General features: G+C 38.7%; 1 protein-coding gene across 1 annotated transcript; it reads left to right on the top strand.

Annotated features, from left to right (window-relative positions):
* The first annotated feature begins 7,801 nt into the window (after window positions 1-7,801).
* On the top strand, window positions 7,802-19,321 carry GPRC6A (G protein-coupled receptor, class C, group 6, member A). The gene is made up of 6 exons (XM_010192115.1): window positions 7,802-7,995; window positions 9,604-9,907; window positions 11,465-12,292; window positions 15,098-15,310; window positions 16,754-16,877; window positions 18,213-19,321. Exons 1-6 carry the CDS (start codon window positions 7,802-7,804, stop codon window positions 19,319-19,321), a joined length of 2,772 nt encoding a protein of 923 aa, XP_010190417.1.
* Window positions 19,322-19,665: the final 344 nt, after the last annotated feature.

Below are 19,665 nucleotides of genomic sequence, written 5' to 3'. Positions count from 1 at the left end.
TCCTCAGTCTTTAATGGTGAAGATTGAAGTCACTCTCCAGAGTGACTCCTGCAGATTTGCTGTTTGGGGTTCTTTTCCTTATCTGAAAGGAATTTTTATGAGTGTCACCTGTTCGGCCTGTACTCTCTTTGCAGATGTATGTTTGCTTTTATAACAGAATCAGTTAAACCTTGTAAGGTGAGCTGAGATCTTTTAAGATCTCAAAAGAAAACCAAAATAAATAAATAAGTCCAGAATAAGGGTGACAATGACATCCTTGAATCAGTTATTTAAAAAAAAAGGACAAAATAAGTTGAGAGTTCAAGTTCTCTGGTTCAAGAAAGTTACAGAGTCAATTTTATATTTATTTAAGCATCAAATCTGAACTGACTTAACTAAGTCATAAAACCTATCTCTGTCCCTTACCTGCAGAGCTCCTTACAGCTGGGTAAGGAGCTCCTAACAGTGTATCTCTTGTACGAACATTTAAATTCTCAAAAACATAGTCCCGAAGACCAGCTGGCTGAGCTCAGAACTGCCTACAGTTCTGAGAGTCCTCCTGTACAGAGAGGACCCTCACATCCTGCTTGGCTCTTCTACAGTTTGGCACCTGTGAACACTAACACTTCCCTGCAAAACACCACTAGAAGTAGCATTATCACAGAATCACACAATAGTTGAAGTTGGAAGGGACCTCTGGGGACCATCTAGACCGATCCCAAATTATCTTTCTCTGTGGCCAATACTTCAGTATTCAGGGAGAAGGTAAACATATATGTACATGCTCAGATATGTGGTTTCAAGACTGTGACAAGACAGGGACTCGTATGAAATCAGAGCAAATGAAAACCAGCCATTTCCCTGGTGTCCTGTTCTAGATCCTGTCAGCCAGCACATCTGGGAGACATGGCCTTGATTTTCTCTAATATCTGAAGAGGTTTAAACCCATGTTTTCCAAAGTGTTCTTGATAAAGTGTGCTGAGGAGGGAAGCAAATGAGTTCTCATTCTTTCCTATGCTGATATTTGCACAAGGTAGTTGAAGGCTTGGACCAGAGAGAAATCAAGTATTGATGTGATGAAGGCATTTCCTTAAAGGTAGGGTCCACCTGACTTTCAGTCCCTGCTCCCAAAACAGAAATTTTATTCATTCTTCTTCTTTTAATTACTACTTAATATTTTCTGTTCTGCTTCAACTGCCAAATGACTGAAGTAAAGTGCTCATATTTCTAAAGGATTTTATGTGGGACAAGCACTGTAAGAGTTAAAAAGTCATGAAGTACTATTTGCAAAAGTGATTTAATGAGAATAAGCACAAGGTCACCAAGACAGCTACTTGGATTTAGGTAGCTAGCTGTCCCTTTAAAAGCCTGTATCCAACACTAAGACCCTTAGACCCCTCACAGTCAGTGGAGATGTTTAAAAACTGTAACCATGTATACTTTTAAACTCAAAAACCCTGTAAACCTAATTCTATTTTAAGGCATTTTCAGTATTAATGATGCTGAGAGGTTTGGCATCAATTTCACACCTGCTTGCCATAAATATTTTAATGTGAGATGATCTCTAGCCTGATTTTTCTGGCAGAAACACACCAAATATACCAGGCAATACAACCCCAGAAGTTTCTGAATTTATTGACTCTCTGAGGAGGTTTCCTAATGCTCAGGCTAGAAGGACTTTCTCAAAAAATTGCTGATGACATTCCAATGAGTAGAGGGCACTGGGAGCAGAAAGACTTGAGTCCTGTCCTTTATGTAGCAAAGGTATCACTATAGGACTGTGAGCACTCACTGGCAGAAGGGTTGGACCCCTAAACTCCAGCCTCTTGGAAGAAAGTCCAAATATCTGAGCTAGAGGTTTTCTTTCCCTCTGGGCTGCCCTTTTACTACAATTTGGGCCCAAATGTTTGCATTGTCAATAGATGAATGACATTTTTGCTCTCTTGTTTTCCAATTAAGAGAGGACGAGATGGAACAAAGGAGAGAAATAAAACCTGATGAAGAATTCTGAAAATAGCATCTGAATCAAGTGGGTCATTGACTGCCATGCTGGCTTTTATTAAAGATTTGTCCTGCATCCATCCCAACTCCATTCTCATAGCTGACTTCTTGAATGAGTGGGTTAGCAGCATCGTTATTAGATTCTCTGGAAAACAAACAAACAAAATCAAACAAAAAATCCAGTTCCTTTATAGAGAAATTGAGGTTTGGAATGGCTAAAAATACTTGCCCTCAACATCAGAAAAGTAAAATCTATTTGATCTTTCCTTTCAAAATTATATTTGACTTGAAGTTTAATTTAAATATGTTAAAATATTAGAGAAGATAAATGAAAAAAAAACTCTGATCTGAGCTCAAAAAAGTAGAAATTAGTTCTACTTTCACCTTCAAAACTCTGCTTTGATTTCTTATAGGTCTACTGTAGCATAAACAGCACAGATGCACTGAATATGCACAGCACTGACTATTGACTTAAACACTTTCTGGAAAATAAATTACTATGGGTCTGTCCAGGAGTGCCCTGCCAGTCTGGGCAGGAGACTGAAGGCACTGGCACAGCCCTCCTTTAGGCCAACTACAGCATCTCAGTTCTCCACCAAAAGTAATCCAACAAAGCTGTTTGTATCAGGGGAAATTCAACTTTCAGAAGACATCAGGAGGCACCTTATGATACCATGACCTGATAAAGAAAAGCAAGACTTGTCCTCCCCATCATGCAGCTCAGCTGACATGCTCTAGAGGGCAAACCCAATGAACTTGAAAATTGAGTTAGTTTGTTTCTCAGAAATTAATGTGACCACTTGGCTGTCATCCAAATTCCATTTCACTGTTGATGTGTTTTTAATTTTTAAGGTTTTTTGTGATAACAGACCACAAATCAAAATAATGGGTGTTCTCCTTCCCATTCTTTAATTTTAGCTTTTAATATTAAGCTATGTAGGATCCCAGTAAGTAGAAGACATTTTTAAAAGATAATTAAAATTAAGTAATGCAATACCTGTTTGGTATTTTTTTCTCTCTCTAGTGTTTAAACTATATTAAAAGAAACTGAGTAATCAAAAAATCACTGGATTCTATTGGTCTAGAAAACTCGCAATCCTGACCAATATTTACTGTTTATGTTTTGACCTCAGTACTATGTACTCTATTAGTAATGATGCAATCTATCATGTTGAAAGGAAATGCCTTGGTAAACTGATTGCATGGCAAATAAAATTATTTCACAAGGGATAATTCCTTTTTGCTGGCCTAGGAGGTGTTCATGTACTCATTTGTAATGGCTTCACCGCTGGAAAGTTGGTTGCTTCCAATTGCACAGAGGTTTTTCAGTGGTGATTTTACAGAGCAGGTCCACATGTGTTTTCGTTGGCATTTCTGTTTTTTGAACTGTTCCCAAACTCTGCTTGTAGCCAATATATACTGAGCTTCACACTTTGACTCTCTAGTTTTCTTTTCAATAGTTGAGCCTTCAGCTGGCCTTTCAGCCTTATTTGTGAGGCACAGCTGCTCCCATGCACTTCAATAAGACCACGACGGAGCAGCTGGATTACCTGGGAGCCTTCCAAGTATACTGCCCTGAAAAAAAGCCAAACCAAGAGGTGGCTTACTGGCCAAAATACTGGGATACCGTATCAGCTTTTGAGGAGAGGGGAGATGGGAGCAGACACAGACATTTCCACTGAACAGCTCCCTGCTGAGTTAAGGCTTCTGCAACCACAGCATTTACAGTGTTACCAGGCTTAATTAGAATTATGTGAAAAGTAATACTTTTTCAAATAGACACATCATACAAGGTATGGTCCTTTATTGCAGCACTGATTTATCCTCAGACTTGGCTTAGTTTACTTGTTTTTTCTTGCCTGGTTGTTATGTTATTTATTACTTGTCTCAAAATTCTGTACATAACCTGGAGGGTCCCCATAAATGAATAACAGTAGTTATTCTAAAGAGTTTATGATCTGAATGAAAAGGCAATATTGTTCTCTGTTTCACAGATACAATATGAATCAGAGGAAGGTTAACTCTAGAGTTTCAAGACATGTTGGCACTACTTAGTTTGAGAGAGAGATGGAGCCCTTTAGAAACCTGTCTGAACACCTGAATAGGGTTGGGAAATCATCACAGAAGTCTGTGCAGATCAGGCACAAGAAATCAGTGGTAGAAGTGGGAACAAACCACTCCGTTCAAAATTCTGCTCAACTTCCTTTCTCTGTGGCTCGTGTCTTCCCCAGGAAAAATCCGAGAAGGGTTGGTCACTCTTAACTCACACAAGCATCAGCTTCCCTGTAAATGATGGGATTTTATTTGAATGCTGTTGGGTTCTTCAAACAGGGCAATTTCCCTTGTGTCAGGCTAGGTCCTGTCTGAGTGAGGAGGAGTTATCTCAATTTTTTGAATTACAGTCAGAATATTCAAATTCCTTCCTTCCCTCCCTCCCTCCTTCCCTCCTTCCCTCCTTCCCTCCTTCCTTCCCTTCTTCCTTCCGCATATGCCTAGCAGAGGATTTAGCTCTCTGCTGTATGCTGGTTTGGAAACAGCACAATTAAAAGCAGTTTAAAATAGAAAGTGATGAAAAACATTTTTCTCCTTTAAAAGTATCTGACTTGATGGGCTTCAGAGAAAAAATATTCCTGTTGAAATCCAACCTATTAGCTTCTCCATGAAAAACAACAGCTAGGACAAAGAAGTTCAGCCAAAATCTCAATGTTTGTTTCCTGGACACTATAGTCTCTCTTCGCTTGACCAAGCTACTGACAGTTGCAAATCTTCCTTCTGCACAAAATCCATAACCTTTCCAGGACTAGATTTACAGGTATCTACCACTCTGGGGCTGCACTCAGTTGGTCTCATACTCAAATTCCACTGGTTTCTCTTGCACATTTTGTGTTGTGGAGCCTTTCAATAGGTGTGGCACTGTTGACAAAAAAAATATTAATTGTAAATTTAGAAGACGTCACCTGCAGGATTAGCGCTGAGCTTGATATAGGACCACCTATTCTGGTCCTTCTCAAATGGAAGCTGAAGCCCAGGTGGAAGAAGGAGCCATTTTGGCATAACAGCAGATAACTTTGGGGTATACAGAGATAATAACAGAGTATATTTGTCTCCCATCAGATCCTCCAAAGCCTTTTAGAATTCACTTTTTGCTCTCAGAGTAGCTCTGAGTTTGGTAAGTCCCGTTTTCTGCCTTTGCACAGTCCATTAAAGGCTGCTTACTAGAGATGATGGTGCTTCAGGAATTCTCCTGAATCTTATGCTTGACTCTACCTACCAGCAATTACTCTTACACAGACAACTGTGAAAGTCTAGTGATGTTACAGTAATACCTCACTAAATTTTAAGCAAAGAACATTTTGTACTATACACTTATTTCTACTGGTACTTAAGTGTCAATGAGAAAGGGTATTTGCAAACACTTACAGTTAATTAATTCTGCAGTTCTAGGTTAGGCTGACCTATCTCAGTAATTCTTCTCGCCACTATCAGTAATTATGAGATATAGGTCTTGAAAACAAACAATAAAAATAAAAACTCTTCCCTATGAAAATACTCTACACTGTGGCATAAATGTAGTTGAATTTAAAGCACACCTCATTTTGTGGTGTTTTATAAATAACATGAAATTATCCACCAATTATATGTGATGTTTATTTTGCCAACTTTCACTTTCTAAAGTGACCAAATTACGATTTCTGTTTGTAGGTAAAATCCTCTCCTATAGAAATTAATAGCTTATTAGAGCCTTACCAGAGTAAATTTTGTTTTCTGCTTTTATATGATAAACTATAACAAATTTGAAATTTCATATTATCAGTACTGCATTTCCACTGAGTCCTTAATGCAATACTTAGTGTTAGGTCCTTAAAAGTTACATTTTATACTAAAGGCATATGGCTGAATATTTCTTGTGGCTTACTTAAGGAAATGACAAGCTACAGACTTAGGCTTTAACTATGTCTAAGTATACACAAGTTTTATATACAAAGTTATATGCAAAGTAAAGATAAAGGAAACCCCAGAGTGTATGGAACCAGGCTTTAGGGTGCACTACATGGATGGTAAGGAGTAAGTACATGAGAATTTGTAAGTGAATGTCCCGTCTATCAGGGTTAGATTCTGACTACAGTTACACTGCTATAAATCAAGAGGGAAACCTTTGGAATAACTCGAATTTTTGCAAGTCAGTGCAGAAGCAGATGGTATCATCATCTGCCCATAAATGCACGTGATCAAATACATTAAAGAAAATGCAGGCAGCTGTTTACTGTGTGTCCTGACCCAGAAGTCAGAATGCCATGCAGAAAGAAAGAAGGCAGATGAAAGAAACACAAGCTGTTATATTATAAAGAAGAGGCTGAATAGTAACTTAACTAGGGATTAACATTTGATTTGCAAGTAATATGTCTGTTGTCTTTGCAATTGCATTTGCAAAAATATGTGTTGTAAATGGATGCTCAAATTACAAAGAGACCAGTGAGAGAAAAAAGCGAAATATAATAATTAAAATACCTTATGGTATGCATTATGCTTATCAGAAAGAATATGTAACAAACATCCCATTTCTCCTTTTCACTTGCCAGAAATCCTTGATTCAAATTTTCTATGTATTACCCAGTCATAGATAATAGACAATGAACACTATGACTGACCTTGTTCTTTTGAGGGTGTTTTGGCATACTACCAAAAGAAGCAAAACCTCAAAAAAAGCCATTATAAGAAAGTAGAGGAATAAGCCAATGTCAATAACAGAAAGGGATTATTGTCAAATCAGTGTCTCCTGTGTAAATTGGTATTGTTTAGTAGCAGCAGTCATGTTTCTGTCCTAACAGAATTCGCTTTGGTGTTTATGGCTGAAGTTTATGAAAGCTGAGAGTCCAGCCTCTGCTTCTCTTTTCCCTTCATTCCCTTCTGGCTCAGCATCTCATTCCTGTGAATCTGAGGGAAATGGTGGCACCGAGAACAGGTACTTCCCAATGCTCCCACAGCACAGGAGCTGCTGTTTCCATGCTGCTGTTCTCAGTTGCAGGGGGAAGAGAGCGTGCCTCACTCTTGCCAAAAAACTGGGACTAGTATTATGTTTTCCCACTGCTGTGTGTTTATCAGATTAAGCAGCAGCAGGGAGGGCCTGGCTTGTAATACAGAGCCCGACCCAAAGCCTGCTGAAGTCCCTAGGAGCTGCCTGTGCATCAGAACCATGAATATTAGCTTATCCAAACCATTTTTTAATGCAAAGATTTTAGAAATCATAAGAACAGGGTCGAGAGAAAAGCAGTCTTGTGATAGTTTTGGGTTGTTTTTTTTTGGGGGGGAAGGACAGAGTCTGATCTAAAGCACATTATGTCAAGGGGGTCTTTTTTCGGTCCTCTAAGGGCCAGACCCTTAAAATACAGTCACAGCAATATCACTACCATACTACATGACTGCTTCTTCTCACCTTGCACTCAGTTGGAAGGTATTCAAGACAAGCCTAAATTTATAGTAAAAATATTTGCTATGTGTTTCAGATAAGGTATAATAAACTTTGAACACAGCAGAACAGATTTTATGCCCAACATTTCCTTTTAAACTCCTTTATCTTTTTCCCTCCTTTTCCACTCTCACACCCCTACACCCTCACATTTTATGCGGCAGCGTTGTTTTAGTAGCTTCAATAAAATAGCCTCAGCCAGTGAAGCAAACACAAGCACCTTATGAGGTGTGACTGACTTTTGAGTGCAGCCCTTTTCCTTTGCTGCTGTTTACAGATGACATAGGAGCCCTTGTTGGCCCTGCAGCTCATTTAATTGTCTTAAAGCTGGTAGTGGGCAAGGGAAATAGAAACATGACATTTGTTAGCTTTTCAATCGCCTGCTTTGTGATCGGCACTGATATCGCCTTCTCTTGCCAGAATACTCATGACTTTGTGAGTGCCAGTTCTCCGGGGGACATTGTTATTGGAGGTTTGTTTGCAGTCCATAATGAAATGCTGCATCTAGAAGAACATCCCATCAAACCGGTAATCCAAAACTGTGCTGGGTGAGTAATACTGGAAATTACATATATAGCAAAGAAGAGATCTATGGCATTGGACACGTACTTCTCAATATAATATCAACAAAATCCTTTTTATTGCATTTCTTAGTCTTTAAAAAGACATTGGACATCACATACATTGTGCATAATGTAATACAGGAATGACAAAGTATGACAAAGTTACAGCAAAAAATACTGTGGCTGCCTGAGGAAGGTAATGAGTATTAGATCCTATTTCAGATCTTCATATATAATCAAATAGCCCTGGATATTTGTGCTGAACAATCGTTTAATTACCACATAAATACTAATTTTCTGCTATATGTCTGATGTTTTCTGCTGTGCAGTTGTTCATTATTTGATATGAAACTGAATGTAGATGATTTGAAACACAGGCAGACTGATCCATTTTACCTAAGCAAATAGGTAAAAAGTATGTCTCCCATTTCACAAAGCGGATCAGTTGTAACGTATAATAGTACCTTGTTGACTAGCTTGTGATTATTATCATAAATACTGCAGTTATTACATTTTGTATTAAGATTGTGGTATTATGTTATAGGATAGACTATATAGACACCATGTCATGTATGCATTCAGGTTCAGACTGGGCATCAGAATATTTATTTTGATTGCTCCAAATCCTACTGTGCTTGAAACATTGATTTTTTTGGAAAGAATGCAAAGGAAACTTGATGAAGAACTTTATTGTAAATACATACTACTGCCTTCCTAAGCCCAGGAATTCTAAATATGCATCTTCTATAATTTTAATACAAGTGAAAATCCTGAAATTTTATTTGAATTTTACTTGCAACTTAATCCCACATCTAAATCTAGTAATCAGACGGACATTTAGCTATCCATCTGGATTTATTTCAAAATTATGAAAAAGTTGATAATTTTATCAGTCTTCCATTATTTTTCTACTGAGTCATAAGTTGTCTTAAGCCCATTTGAAGTTTAATTTCTTTCAAGATCTGTAAACTTTAGAGAAGCTTGCCTGAGAGGTGTGTCGGCTGTATTGCAGACGTTCTGTTCTATCATAGTTCCGATTAAACATCTGTTACAATATCCACTGGCAATAAGGGGAATGGCTGTACCGACTTCATCAGGTTTAGAGTGGATTTTGAGGTCTTTTCTAGATGACCTCAACCTCTGAAAAATTTTCTTCTATTCTGAAATATTTACTCCTTTCTTTTCTGTGTCTCATGCTTTTGGTGAAATTGAATAGTTTTTTTAAAAAGTTCATTAGATAGATGAAGTAAATTGAAACAACTTCACTGACTTTGTCAGTTCCTTCCTGAAGATATCACTTGTAATTTTTCATATACCATTAAAATTTGGGAATTGGTACCTTTTTTTTTCAGAAAATCATTTTTAGTCTGGTGGATTTTAAATTTTATGTTTAATCTCCCACTTAGGCGAGACCAAAAAAGCACTGTTTCTAATCTTTTGTACACTAAGCCCCAAGCAAATCACAAAAACATACTATCCATCACTTCTTTTCGGTAGCTGTCAAGTTCTAAGGGATATGCTCAAAATGTACTTTGCTTTGGCCTCGTTCCCAGCAATGTTTTTCTAAAATAAAACTCCTGTGTTTCCTGACAGCTTTGAAATTCAAATTTTTCTTCAGACACTTGCAATGATACACGCTATTGAAATGATCAACAATTCAACACTGTTACCTGGAGTTACTCTGGGCTATGAAATCTATGACACGTGTGCAGAAGTTACCAAAGCCATGGCATCCGCTCTGAGATTTCTGTCTAAATTCAATTCTTCTGAGGATGTTGTAGAGTTCAAGTGTAACTACTCAGACTACACCCCAAGAATTAAGGCAGTTGTTGGAGCTACCTACTCAGAGGTATCTATGGCAGTTTCAAGGCTGTTGGCTTTGCAACTAATCCCACAGGTATGTTGGAGGGAATTATGTCATTTTGGGTTAAAAGTTTGGATGACATTCAACGACTTTGTTGAGGCAAAAAAGTTACACCCACCATGTCTAGTGTGACTGATGGTGAATATGAAAATATCCAATCTCAAGCTTAAAAAAAAAAATCATCAAATTTGGCCTAAGAGAGATTAGGTTTTGGAGTCTGTAATAACTATGAACAGGGAAGTGAGGAATATTGCTCTGAAACACAGTTTTACTCATTACTTTTCAAGTGCTTGTAGAAAAGAGTGAATACAACTCTCTAGATCCACATTGGTCCTTCCCAAAGCATCCTTCTTTATTACTGACCTCTCTAGGACTAGTATAGTCCCACACTTGCACTTAGGCCGGTACTTGCATTTCTACTTTCACTCTTATAAAAGAGTTGGGGTCAAGGCCAGAACCAGCAAGGCAAAAGGAGATCCACTTCTCCACCACCCTGTGTTGCACATTGGGTTCGGCTCTTTGACATAAATATTCTCACTGCAAAGTAGCATCATAGTAACCAAGCATGTGGAAAAGATATAAAATCTGAACTAAATGTAACTCCTAAAAGAATCTTCTCCTTTGTAACAGTAGGAAGCAATTACCACCTCCAGCTCCACCACAGGAGCAATAGTAAGTATGAAAAATAAAATGCCATACTTGAACTTAATCAAAAGGCAAGTGATGAAATAAATCTGTATTGGGATGTAGAAATGGAAAAGGTGACCCAACAGATTTTCCTCACAAATAACATTTGTAATCCTCTGACACCAGTAAGATTTGGTATCCCCTCCAGACAGGTGACTTTCCTATTGGAAAGCTTAGATTTACTTTTTTAAGAATGGTCAAGCAATGAATGAAACATAAATGTGAGGAAAAAACCTACAAACAAATAGAAAAGGATTAAAACTAAAGATATTTAAATAGCAATGTTCCATTTACCTTTTTCTAGCTACATTCACAAGGAAAATGTAATAAATCTTTTATATGAAAGAATCATAACATTTTTTGGTATTGGTTACTGTTTGTTTTTCTGGAAGGTTCTCCTAACAGACTTAAGTGTCCTTTTAAAATACAGTAATTAAATCTTGGAGAGAAAATATATAGGGAGGTGAACTATACTAACATACTCAGTGATAGAGAAATACTGCAAAATGCTAGCAATTTAAATAATAACTCACATGATGCTTAGTGCTTCCAATGTTTCAAATATTGTTTTAAACAGCATGTTGATGGTATCTGAACAGAGTAAAAAAAAATCCTTATGTCAACATAATTGTCTTCTCCATTTTTAAAGTTTTATTCTCTGCCTTTACTGAAGTAGTTATGTGTATGAGGATGAAAATAGTGGAAGCGGTACTGGGTATGGGTCTGCATCCAAACAGCAGAGTGAGAGAACCGGCCCCATTTGGCTGCACATTGTTGATGTTCAGTGACAGGAGAAGAGAGCCTGGGGTCAGGCTGGATGAAAGAGCAATCATGGCAGTTTTGGATCTCTTGGCATCCTTTTCAGGAGACCTCTTACGTAACTGGATTGTTCACTCTTCCTAGGTCAGTCCCGCATCATCAGCTGAAATCCTCAGTGACAAAATCCGGTTTCCTTCCTTCTTCAGGACTATCCCCAGTGATTTCCATCAGACAAGAGCAATGGCCCACTTGATCTGTGAGTCTGGGTGGAATTGGATTGGCGTAATAGCCACTGATGATGACAATGGGCGCTTTGCTCTGGAGAGCTTTGGGGTCCAGGCCATGGCAAACAATGTTTGCATAGCTTTTAAAGAAATGTTGCCTGCCTATCTCTCTGACAACACATTTTACACCAAAGTTGATCACGCAATCGAGAAGATTGTCAAGGAAACCAGAGTAAATGTTATTGTTGTCTTTATGAGACAGTTCCATGTTCTCAAACTATTTAAGAAGGCAATTGAGAGAAATGTAAACAAAATCTGGATTGCAAGTGATAATTGGTCAACTGCAGTCAAAATCAGTACAATTCCCAATATCAGACAGCTGGGCACCATTGTGGGATTTGGATTTAAAAGCGGAGACATCTCCACATTCCAAGACTTTCTGAGAAACCTTCATGAAAAGCCCACTGAAAACAACAAGTTTTTACATGAATATATTATGCTTTTGTCAGTCTGTGCACACCTGGAGTATCATGATTTTCAAACGTGCATTTCAAACCAGTCCCAGGATGATCTGTTGCCGAATGCTGAAAATAAACACCAGATCTGGAGAGATGACTTTCTGAATGCAAACATTGAACCAGGATTTATCCATAGTACCATACTTGCAGTCTATGCCATTGCTCATGCCATTAAGGGACAATGCAAAGACAGAAAGTGCAAGGATCCCTCTGCCTTCACTCCCTGGGAGGTATGATGTTAATTCTTTCTGGTCTTATTATCTCTTCAAACTTTCGTCTCATTTTGCTCCCAGATGCCTGGATTTACTAGCTTAGTCCTTTTACTAAATGTCTTTATATTGCTGTTCTTGCCTTTCTTCACCAGCTGAAAACACAGTACCTAACTGCTGCTATGCTGAGTACTAGAATCCAGGTTTATCTCCCCTTTTTTTGGCCCACAGAAGGTCCTGGTGATAAGCCATGGCTGTGTTCTGCTGTAGATAGAGAATGATTATTGTGTTTTACATACCAATAGCTAACTGATGATGAGTAACTGCATACCCACCCTCTCCTCCTTTGTGGATACAGTAGCAATGGCTCTAAACATGTGACTCCACAGGTGCAGAAGGGATTTTTAGCTGCTGGGCTTCATTAGCTACCCTAAGACTTCCCCCATCACCTTAAAAGAGCACACAGAGTAGGCACCACCCTGTATGAAGGCTCCAGTCTGTAGGCTCCTTTCTTGAACTTCGTGCTAGCTGCTCATGTGGAGTAGAATAAAATGTATAGTCAGTCTACAGTTGAGTTATCAGCTATACTAGTGATTGGTCTTACTGCTGCAAACCACTGTAATACACAGCAATGATTGCTCTTGAGAGATGAGGATATTGTAGACTCAAGCATTCACCAAAGAGTTTCAGTTTTCCTCTCTCTCTCAACATCGCCTCTGTTTTGACTGAATTCAGGTATTTACCTCTATAATGAATCTTTACTTGAAAGTGAAAATGCAAAAAAACTATTCCTCTGTCTGATCTTGATTTATACATGAGTGACTGGTAGGAAAATTAGACACGATCTTTAAGATGGGTGAGGTACTTGTTATCAAACTCTACTGGGAAGTGGTGGGAAAAGAAGAGGAAAAATCAGACAAGTAAACCTGACCTGACCTTTTACCCAAGAATCTGCTCAGGAGTATTCACTTTTACACACTTTTACTCAGAGGATTAAACAAAAGTTCATTTAAAAGTCAACCACTGAAGCACTCTGACTTGCTCTGACCTCTTATCTGAGGTCAGGGCAGGTCAAACCAAGATAGAGGATTTGTAAAAAAAAAGAATCAGTAACAATCAGACTCTTACATGAATTTGTAAATGCAAATGGGACAAATTCAGGACTGCTCTACAGGGGATGCAACTTTATGGAACTACATTTACATTGTTGCTTGAATTAAATCCCAGACTATCCAAATAAAAAGTCCATTTCATAGGCTGAGAACTCCTGAGGAAAACTGAAAGTGATAGTTATTCCCCCTGTACTGTTTTCATAATATATTTCTGTACTAAATTTAAACGCCCTAGGAATGGATTTATATATAAATCTTAGGATGCAAGTAATCCATTTCGCACATCTCCACATATAGAAAAACAACAGTGAGACTTGGCAAAAACAAACATCTGTTACATCAAAATGTTGCTAATTATTTGCCTCTTCTGTCTGAATCTCAAGTTATATTTTAAAAAGCTCTGTTGTCCTCATATTATTCGAGAAATTGCACTAGTGGAGAATGGAAAGATTAAAGGACTAGCCTGGGTATATACAATTAAAAGAAATCTAATTCAGTCCCACACAACTATGCAACATCCAACTCAAATGCAATATTGGTTAGAAGCACATTCTGGTTCTTCATAAATTGGTAGAGATGCAGTAGAAGTATATGAACTCTCAAAAAAATTGGGTTATACGTGAAAAAATGACATTATATACACCAGATGTATTATATACATATATTTACTAAAGCCTATTAAAGTAATATACTTGTCAGTATGTTCATTAAATGCTACAAATATCACAAATCCATGCAAGAGTATGCCTCTCAAAGGGCAGTTAAATTCAGCCTTTCACCAAACCCTTGGGTTTTTTTGTTGTTAATGAATTCCTGTTGCCAGAAATCATTAGGCTTGCAGAGGGATAAAGCTTTTGCTTCAATTACAAACCACAGTAGCTAATGAAAGTCCTTATATGGTCTCCCCATTATTTGGGAGTGAGTTATATGTGCCTTAACTTGTCCTTTTCTAGTTTCTCACAGAATTTTTTGATCTGGCTGCTTGTGATGTGGGAGACAGAATTTTCCCCCGTTGAACAGAATGGGCTGCAGTATGAAGCTGGACAGTTGCTCTAACAAAGCATGCTTGTTTTGATATTTTCTATGATCTATCAAATACGACCTTGCTGTTTATTGCCATTTGTGCCATTGATCACTTCGTCTGAGCAAATTGGCATGTATTGTTCATTTAACAGTTCTGGGTCTTGCCTCACAAAGCACAATATCAGTCAGAGTCACAGCTGAAAGCAATGATAGATATTTCCAGATATGCTGGAGAAGGTTACTCTGGAAGCAAATGTTGCCCAGATCAACTTTGGTGACAGTAAAGTAACAACAGGATCATCACTCACTGTTGTTCTTTACAAGAAGGGGAATTCCAAAAGGCCACTAGTTCTTGCAAGCAAAAATCTTTTCTTTCCTATCATCATACCAAAATTTCCAAGGCTGGAAAAACGTAGTGAACATGAATATTTGTACACGTTGCACAGAGCTAAGAAATAATTATTTTTTTATTAATAGATTTTTAAGGTCAACAAAATTGTCTGAATAATGTAATTCTGTGTTGGACATCAAATTAAACAGCTATAAAGATGACTTTTAATTTTTAGATTTCTTTTAATCCTGAAAAGCAACATTTTTTTAACTTGATATTATCATACAGATGTTAAACTATTTGGTTTGTCACACTGTCATGATACTGATGTTTGCTATCATTCCTTGCACTTACATTCAGCTCCTTGAAGAACTTAAAAAAGTTACCATCATTGATGATGATAAAGAAATCAAGTTTGACTCCAATGGAGATATGAGTACTAGTTACGATGTACTTCTTTGGAAAGAAGTTGATGGCCACATGGAAATCACTACTATGGCAGAATATGACCCAGAGAAAGGTGACTTTATTTTTGTAGATGAAGAGAAAAAAAAAGAATTTCTGGATTTAAAGGTAACTTTTAATTTGTTGACATAACTTGTGAAATTTGTTTCATATGTTTTCTCCCTCCGGTATTTGCAACTGAAGTCTGTGTCAACTAGAATTCCCTCTTGTGGTTTCCTGTTCTCCTTTCAGAGCAAAAAACCCTCTCTGGGTATATTTGTCCACTTTCATGCACCCTGAGAAGCACATTGGCCTGTAAGCAGGCTCAGTGATTTGAAATTGAGTTATTTCTTCAGAATGCTCCTAGGCGGTTTCCTAAGATGAGAAGTTATGTCTGCCCTAAGGATGCTACTCCAGAACCTTGAAAAGGAGTTTTAAAATAAACAATGACCATGTTTAAAGTCCCCCTCTGTTAAGTACCACCACCATGTATTTTGTGCAGAAAGACTCATATCTGTTGACTTTACTGTTTAAAAAAATAAATGTTTTGTTGATTATTTGCTCTTGCTAGAGCTGAGGTCCGCATAACTACAGGAGTCAGACATAGGTGGTACCACCTGGAGCCCTGGCACTTGTGCAGACAGGACTAGTGGGTGGCCCTGACCAGTTGCAGCTGGATAACCTGTCATCTGTGCATGGGTGGAGGTCTCTGTTGTGCAGCTCTGTGCTGCAAAGTATTCACCACTATGGGATAGGGAGAAGCTACTTACTAGAGGAGAGCATGATCAAGTCTCAGCATGTGGACTCAGCTGATAGAAAAGGCTGAGTACAGAAGAAAACCTCAAATCTTGTCTCTCTTTGTGATGCTGCCCAAGACGGCAAGGAAATGTCTTCACCTCCTTGAAAGCACCGTCTTGGAGGGAGAAGGTATAGCGGTGTCCCTCAGGACTTCTCCATTTTACAAAAAATTTTCTTTGTCTCAGACCTTGAGAGAAGGCCCTGGTAACACATGCCAGAATGGTGCTTCGTGACTCAGGGATGAGCTGCCAAGGATCAGGAACATCAAATTTGCAGAGCAGAGCACCCACTGAGATGTCTTCTCTGAGCTGAGGTGTCTTCCCCAGGCTCAGAGCAGCTGAGCAGGGTTTCAGGATTTCACTTGTGAAGCAGTCCACTCGAATCCCCCATCAGATGCTTCTGGGTTTTCTTTGGAGCCAATCCTCAGCAGCCTGAATTCCAGGCTCAAAGCTGGATGAGATAATTTGATCTAGATTTAAAAGGTACAAACAGTTCCACTGATTGACATTCAGGACCTAAAAATAAAATTACCAGGTAGATAATGGCCTATCCTGTCATTTGTTGACTGTGTGGAGGAAATACAAGAAACATGGAGCATACAATGCTTTTTTTTTTTTTCAGCATCATTATCAGATTCTCTTAAAATACATTAGATACAAAAAGAAAGTGTAAATTGCAGAATTACTAGAGGGTTTTTAAAATATTTCTTTTAGTAATTAGTTGTGTCTAAGCTGTTCTGTTGTTGTTGGTTTTGATGTTCTCTGCACACTGAAGAAGGTTCAGTCAACATGCTCACTGCACTGCAGGCCGGGACAGATGAAAAAGGTTACAGAAAGTCCACACACATGCTGCTATGAATGTGTTTCCTGCCCAGAAAACCATTACAGCAATCGAACAGGTAAGGAATTGTGATCCCAATAAAGGGTTATTTAGACATCAGTACAATTGTTTTGTTTGGGTATAATGTGTCTTAGCAACCTTTGATATAACTTTGGAATGGGATTAAAATATTTGTTTATGCTCAGCTTCTGAAATATTAGTGTTCCACCTATAACTCATTTAAAATGCTATTTAGAAGACCTAACTTACAGCAATTATGTTTTCCAGCTGACTTACATTATCCTTTGGTAGGATGGAAAGTCTGGCTGATTTATCAGTGAGACAAACTCTCATTAAAATAGAGCCTTGCTTCCCTGTCTTTAAACAATGCACCCAGTCCAATAAGGAAGATTTTTTTTTCCAATGAGGGCACAGGTTGCCCAAGGAAGCTGTGGATTTCCTCTCCCTGGAAGTGTTCAAGGCCAGGCCGGATGGGACTTTGAGCAGCCTGGTCTAGCAGGAGGTGTTCCTATCAGTGGTAGCATGTTGGACTAGATGATCATCGAATGTCCTTTCCAGCCCAAACCATTCCATGTGTCTACAAAGTTCAAGGGTTATGTATTTTGCTTACCAGCATATTTTTTGTCTTACCAGGCAGTACTGCAAAGTTTGATATAACTACAGTAATCTTTTCTAGTATCAGATCTGATGTGTGCTTTACCACTGCTTTATTTATAGGTTTGAGTGAAATTTTTTAAAGCACAAAATTAAACATGGAGGAGAGAGATGGAGTGGTACAATTGTGGTACAATGTACATTTAATATCCTAAGAGCAGAAGGAAATTATATTTTATCGTTTTAATTCAAGTAATTGTGAAATTCCTCCATATTGGAGGATAGGAATTTTAAATTAAAAGTAGCCTTTCAAATAATAATCTAAAGCAATGTTTATCCTTGCTGTTGTATTTCAAAAGCTCTCTGTGAAAAGAAGGCGGGGTTTTTTTCTTGTCGAAATGGGTAAGATCATTGATTGACTCTCAAGTCATTGTTCAGCTTTCAGTTAAATTCTGCCTATCTGGAGCTCTGGGCAGGTCTCGTCAGCAACGACCAAGGTAATTTTAGGACCCTGGTCATTCTCCCTGTTCCCTCCGTGGCCCTGACTGCAAGGAGCTTCTGCTCCCAGCTGGAAGGCATCTGTCCTTTGGTCCTTCTGCCACGGTCACCACTGCCACCGCTGCCACCGCAGCCCTGCAGCTCCTCCACCTGGGCAACAGCAATAGCGGGAAGCAATCAGCCCTGTCTATTCCCCTGATCATCCCTTCCCACATTCCTCTTGTATCTCAAGCCTCGATAATCCAGTTCGCAGTTTATTTACTTCAGGTTTCTAAGTTATCTCACTTTCTTCTGCTTTCAGATATGGATTACTGCTACCGATGTAACAACAAAACCTACTGGGCTCCTGTCAGCAGTACCACATGCTACAGAAAGACAATCCATTTCCTCGCCTGGACAGACTGGTTTGCTATTTTCCTGCTCCTCCTCTCTGCTTTTGGAGTTTTGTTGGTTTTGTCAATTAGTGTTATATTTACTAAAAACTTGAACACACCGGTTGTAAAGGCATCTGGAGGTCTAACTGTGTGCTACATTATTCTCTTCAGCCACTTCTTAATTTTTGTAAGCACCGTTTTCTTCATAGATGAACCCACAGAATTCAAGTGTAAAACTAGGCAAGCCTTTTTTGGCATAAGTTTTGCACTTTGCATTTCATGTATTTTAATAAAGTCACTAAAAATTTTACTAGCCTTCAGCTTTGATCCCAAGCTGCAGAATTTCCTGAAATGTGTATATAAGCCTGTTCCCACTGTGATCATCTGCACTGGAATTCAAGTTATCATTTGCACATTCTGGCTAATATTTAGGACACCTTTTGTAAAGCAAAATTTCGCAATCCCAAAAGCAATAATTCTGGAGTGCAATGAGGGCTCTATTGTGGCTTTTGGAATTATGTTAGGCTACATCGCTGCCCTAGCCTTCATTTGTTTCATATTTGCCTTTAAAGGAAGGAAGTTGCCAGAGAACTACAATGAAGCTAAATTCATCACCTTTGGCATGCTGATTTACTTTATTGCATGGATTGTATTTATCCCTGTCTATGCAACAACATTTGGCAAATACCTGCCAGCAGTGGAAATCATCGTAGTTTTAATATCCAATTATGGAATCCTCTGCTGCACTTTTCTTCCAAAGTGCTATATCATCATTTACAAGCAAGAAACAAACACAAAATCTGCCTTTCTCAAAATGATTTACACGTATTCGTCCAAGAGCGCTGGCAGCATTGCTGTGAGTCAGATTTCTTTGGATTCAAAGTCTTCCAGCTCCCGAGCTACTATTTCAGACTCATGCAGATCTGAGAAAGATTCTGTGAATGGAAACTGCCATTTCCAAGTCCCTGGGCAGAGATTAATGAAAGGGAATGGTCTTCCTAGAAATATGGCCAGGAAAAGACTCTCCAGCATATGACTGGCCAGTGTTAAAGCATTAGTAGATGAAAAGCCATCTTAGAGAGCCATTCCTCTTTCAGGTCTCTCTCCTTTTGGCACCCACAAGGAAAGCAGGCCACGCAAAATGCCATCTCCTCTGGTACTTACACAGTTATCCATTACCAGATCTGAAAAGCTCATCTGGCTCACACAGCCCAGCCCCTGCTCCTGAGGGCACCATGAGGTGCAAGTTCCATTTGGCAGCTCCCTTCCTTCCCCCCCCAACTTACATGGATCCGTGGGGACGTATTCCCCAATCTCACTTCCCTGCGTGAGGCATTAGGATATTATTGTTTCTTACAGACACGTAGGCAAGAACATATG

Source organism: Mesitornis unicolor, unplaced genomic scaffold (assembly GCF_000695765.1).
Source record: "Mesitornis unicolor isolate BGI_N332 unplaced genomic scaffold, ASM69576v1 Scaffold45669, whole genome shotgun sequence".
Taxonomy (NCBI): Eukaryota; Metazoa; Chordata; class Aves; order Mesitornithiformes; family Mesitornithidae; genus Mesitornis; species Mesitornis unicolor.
Note: the sequence above shows the minus strand (reverse complement) of the source record. Positions and strands in the feature narration are given on the sequence as shown.

Coding starts and splice junctions, on each gene's coding strand:
- GPRC6A (XM_010192115.1), top strand. CDS start 7,802: ATGACATTTGTTAGCTTTTCAATCGCCTGCTTTGTGATCGGCACTGAT. Junction 7,996..9,603: donor GTAATCCAAAACTGTGCTGG/GTGAGTAATACT, acceptor GTTTCCTGACAG/CTTTGAAATTCAAATTTTTC. Junction 12,293..15,097: donor CTGCCTTCACTCCCTGGGAG/GTATGATGTTAA, acceptor ACTTACATTCAG/CTCCTTGAAGAACTTAAAAA.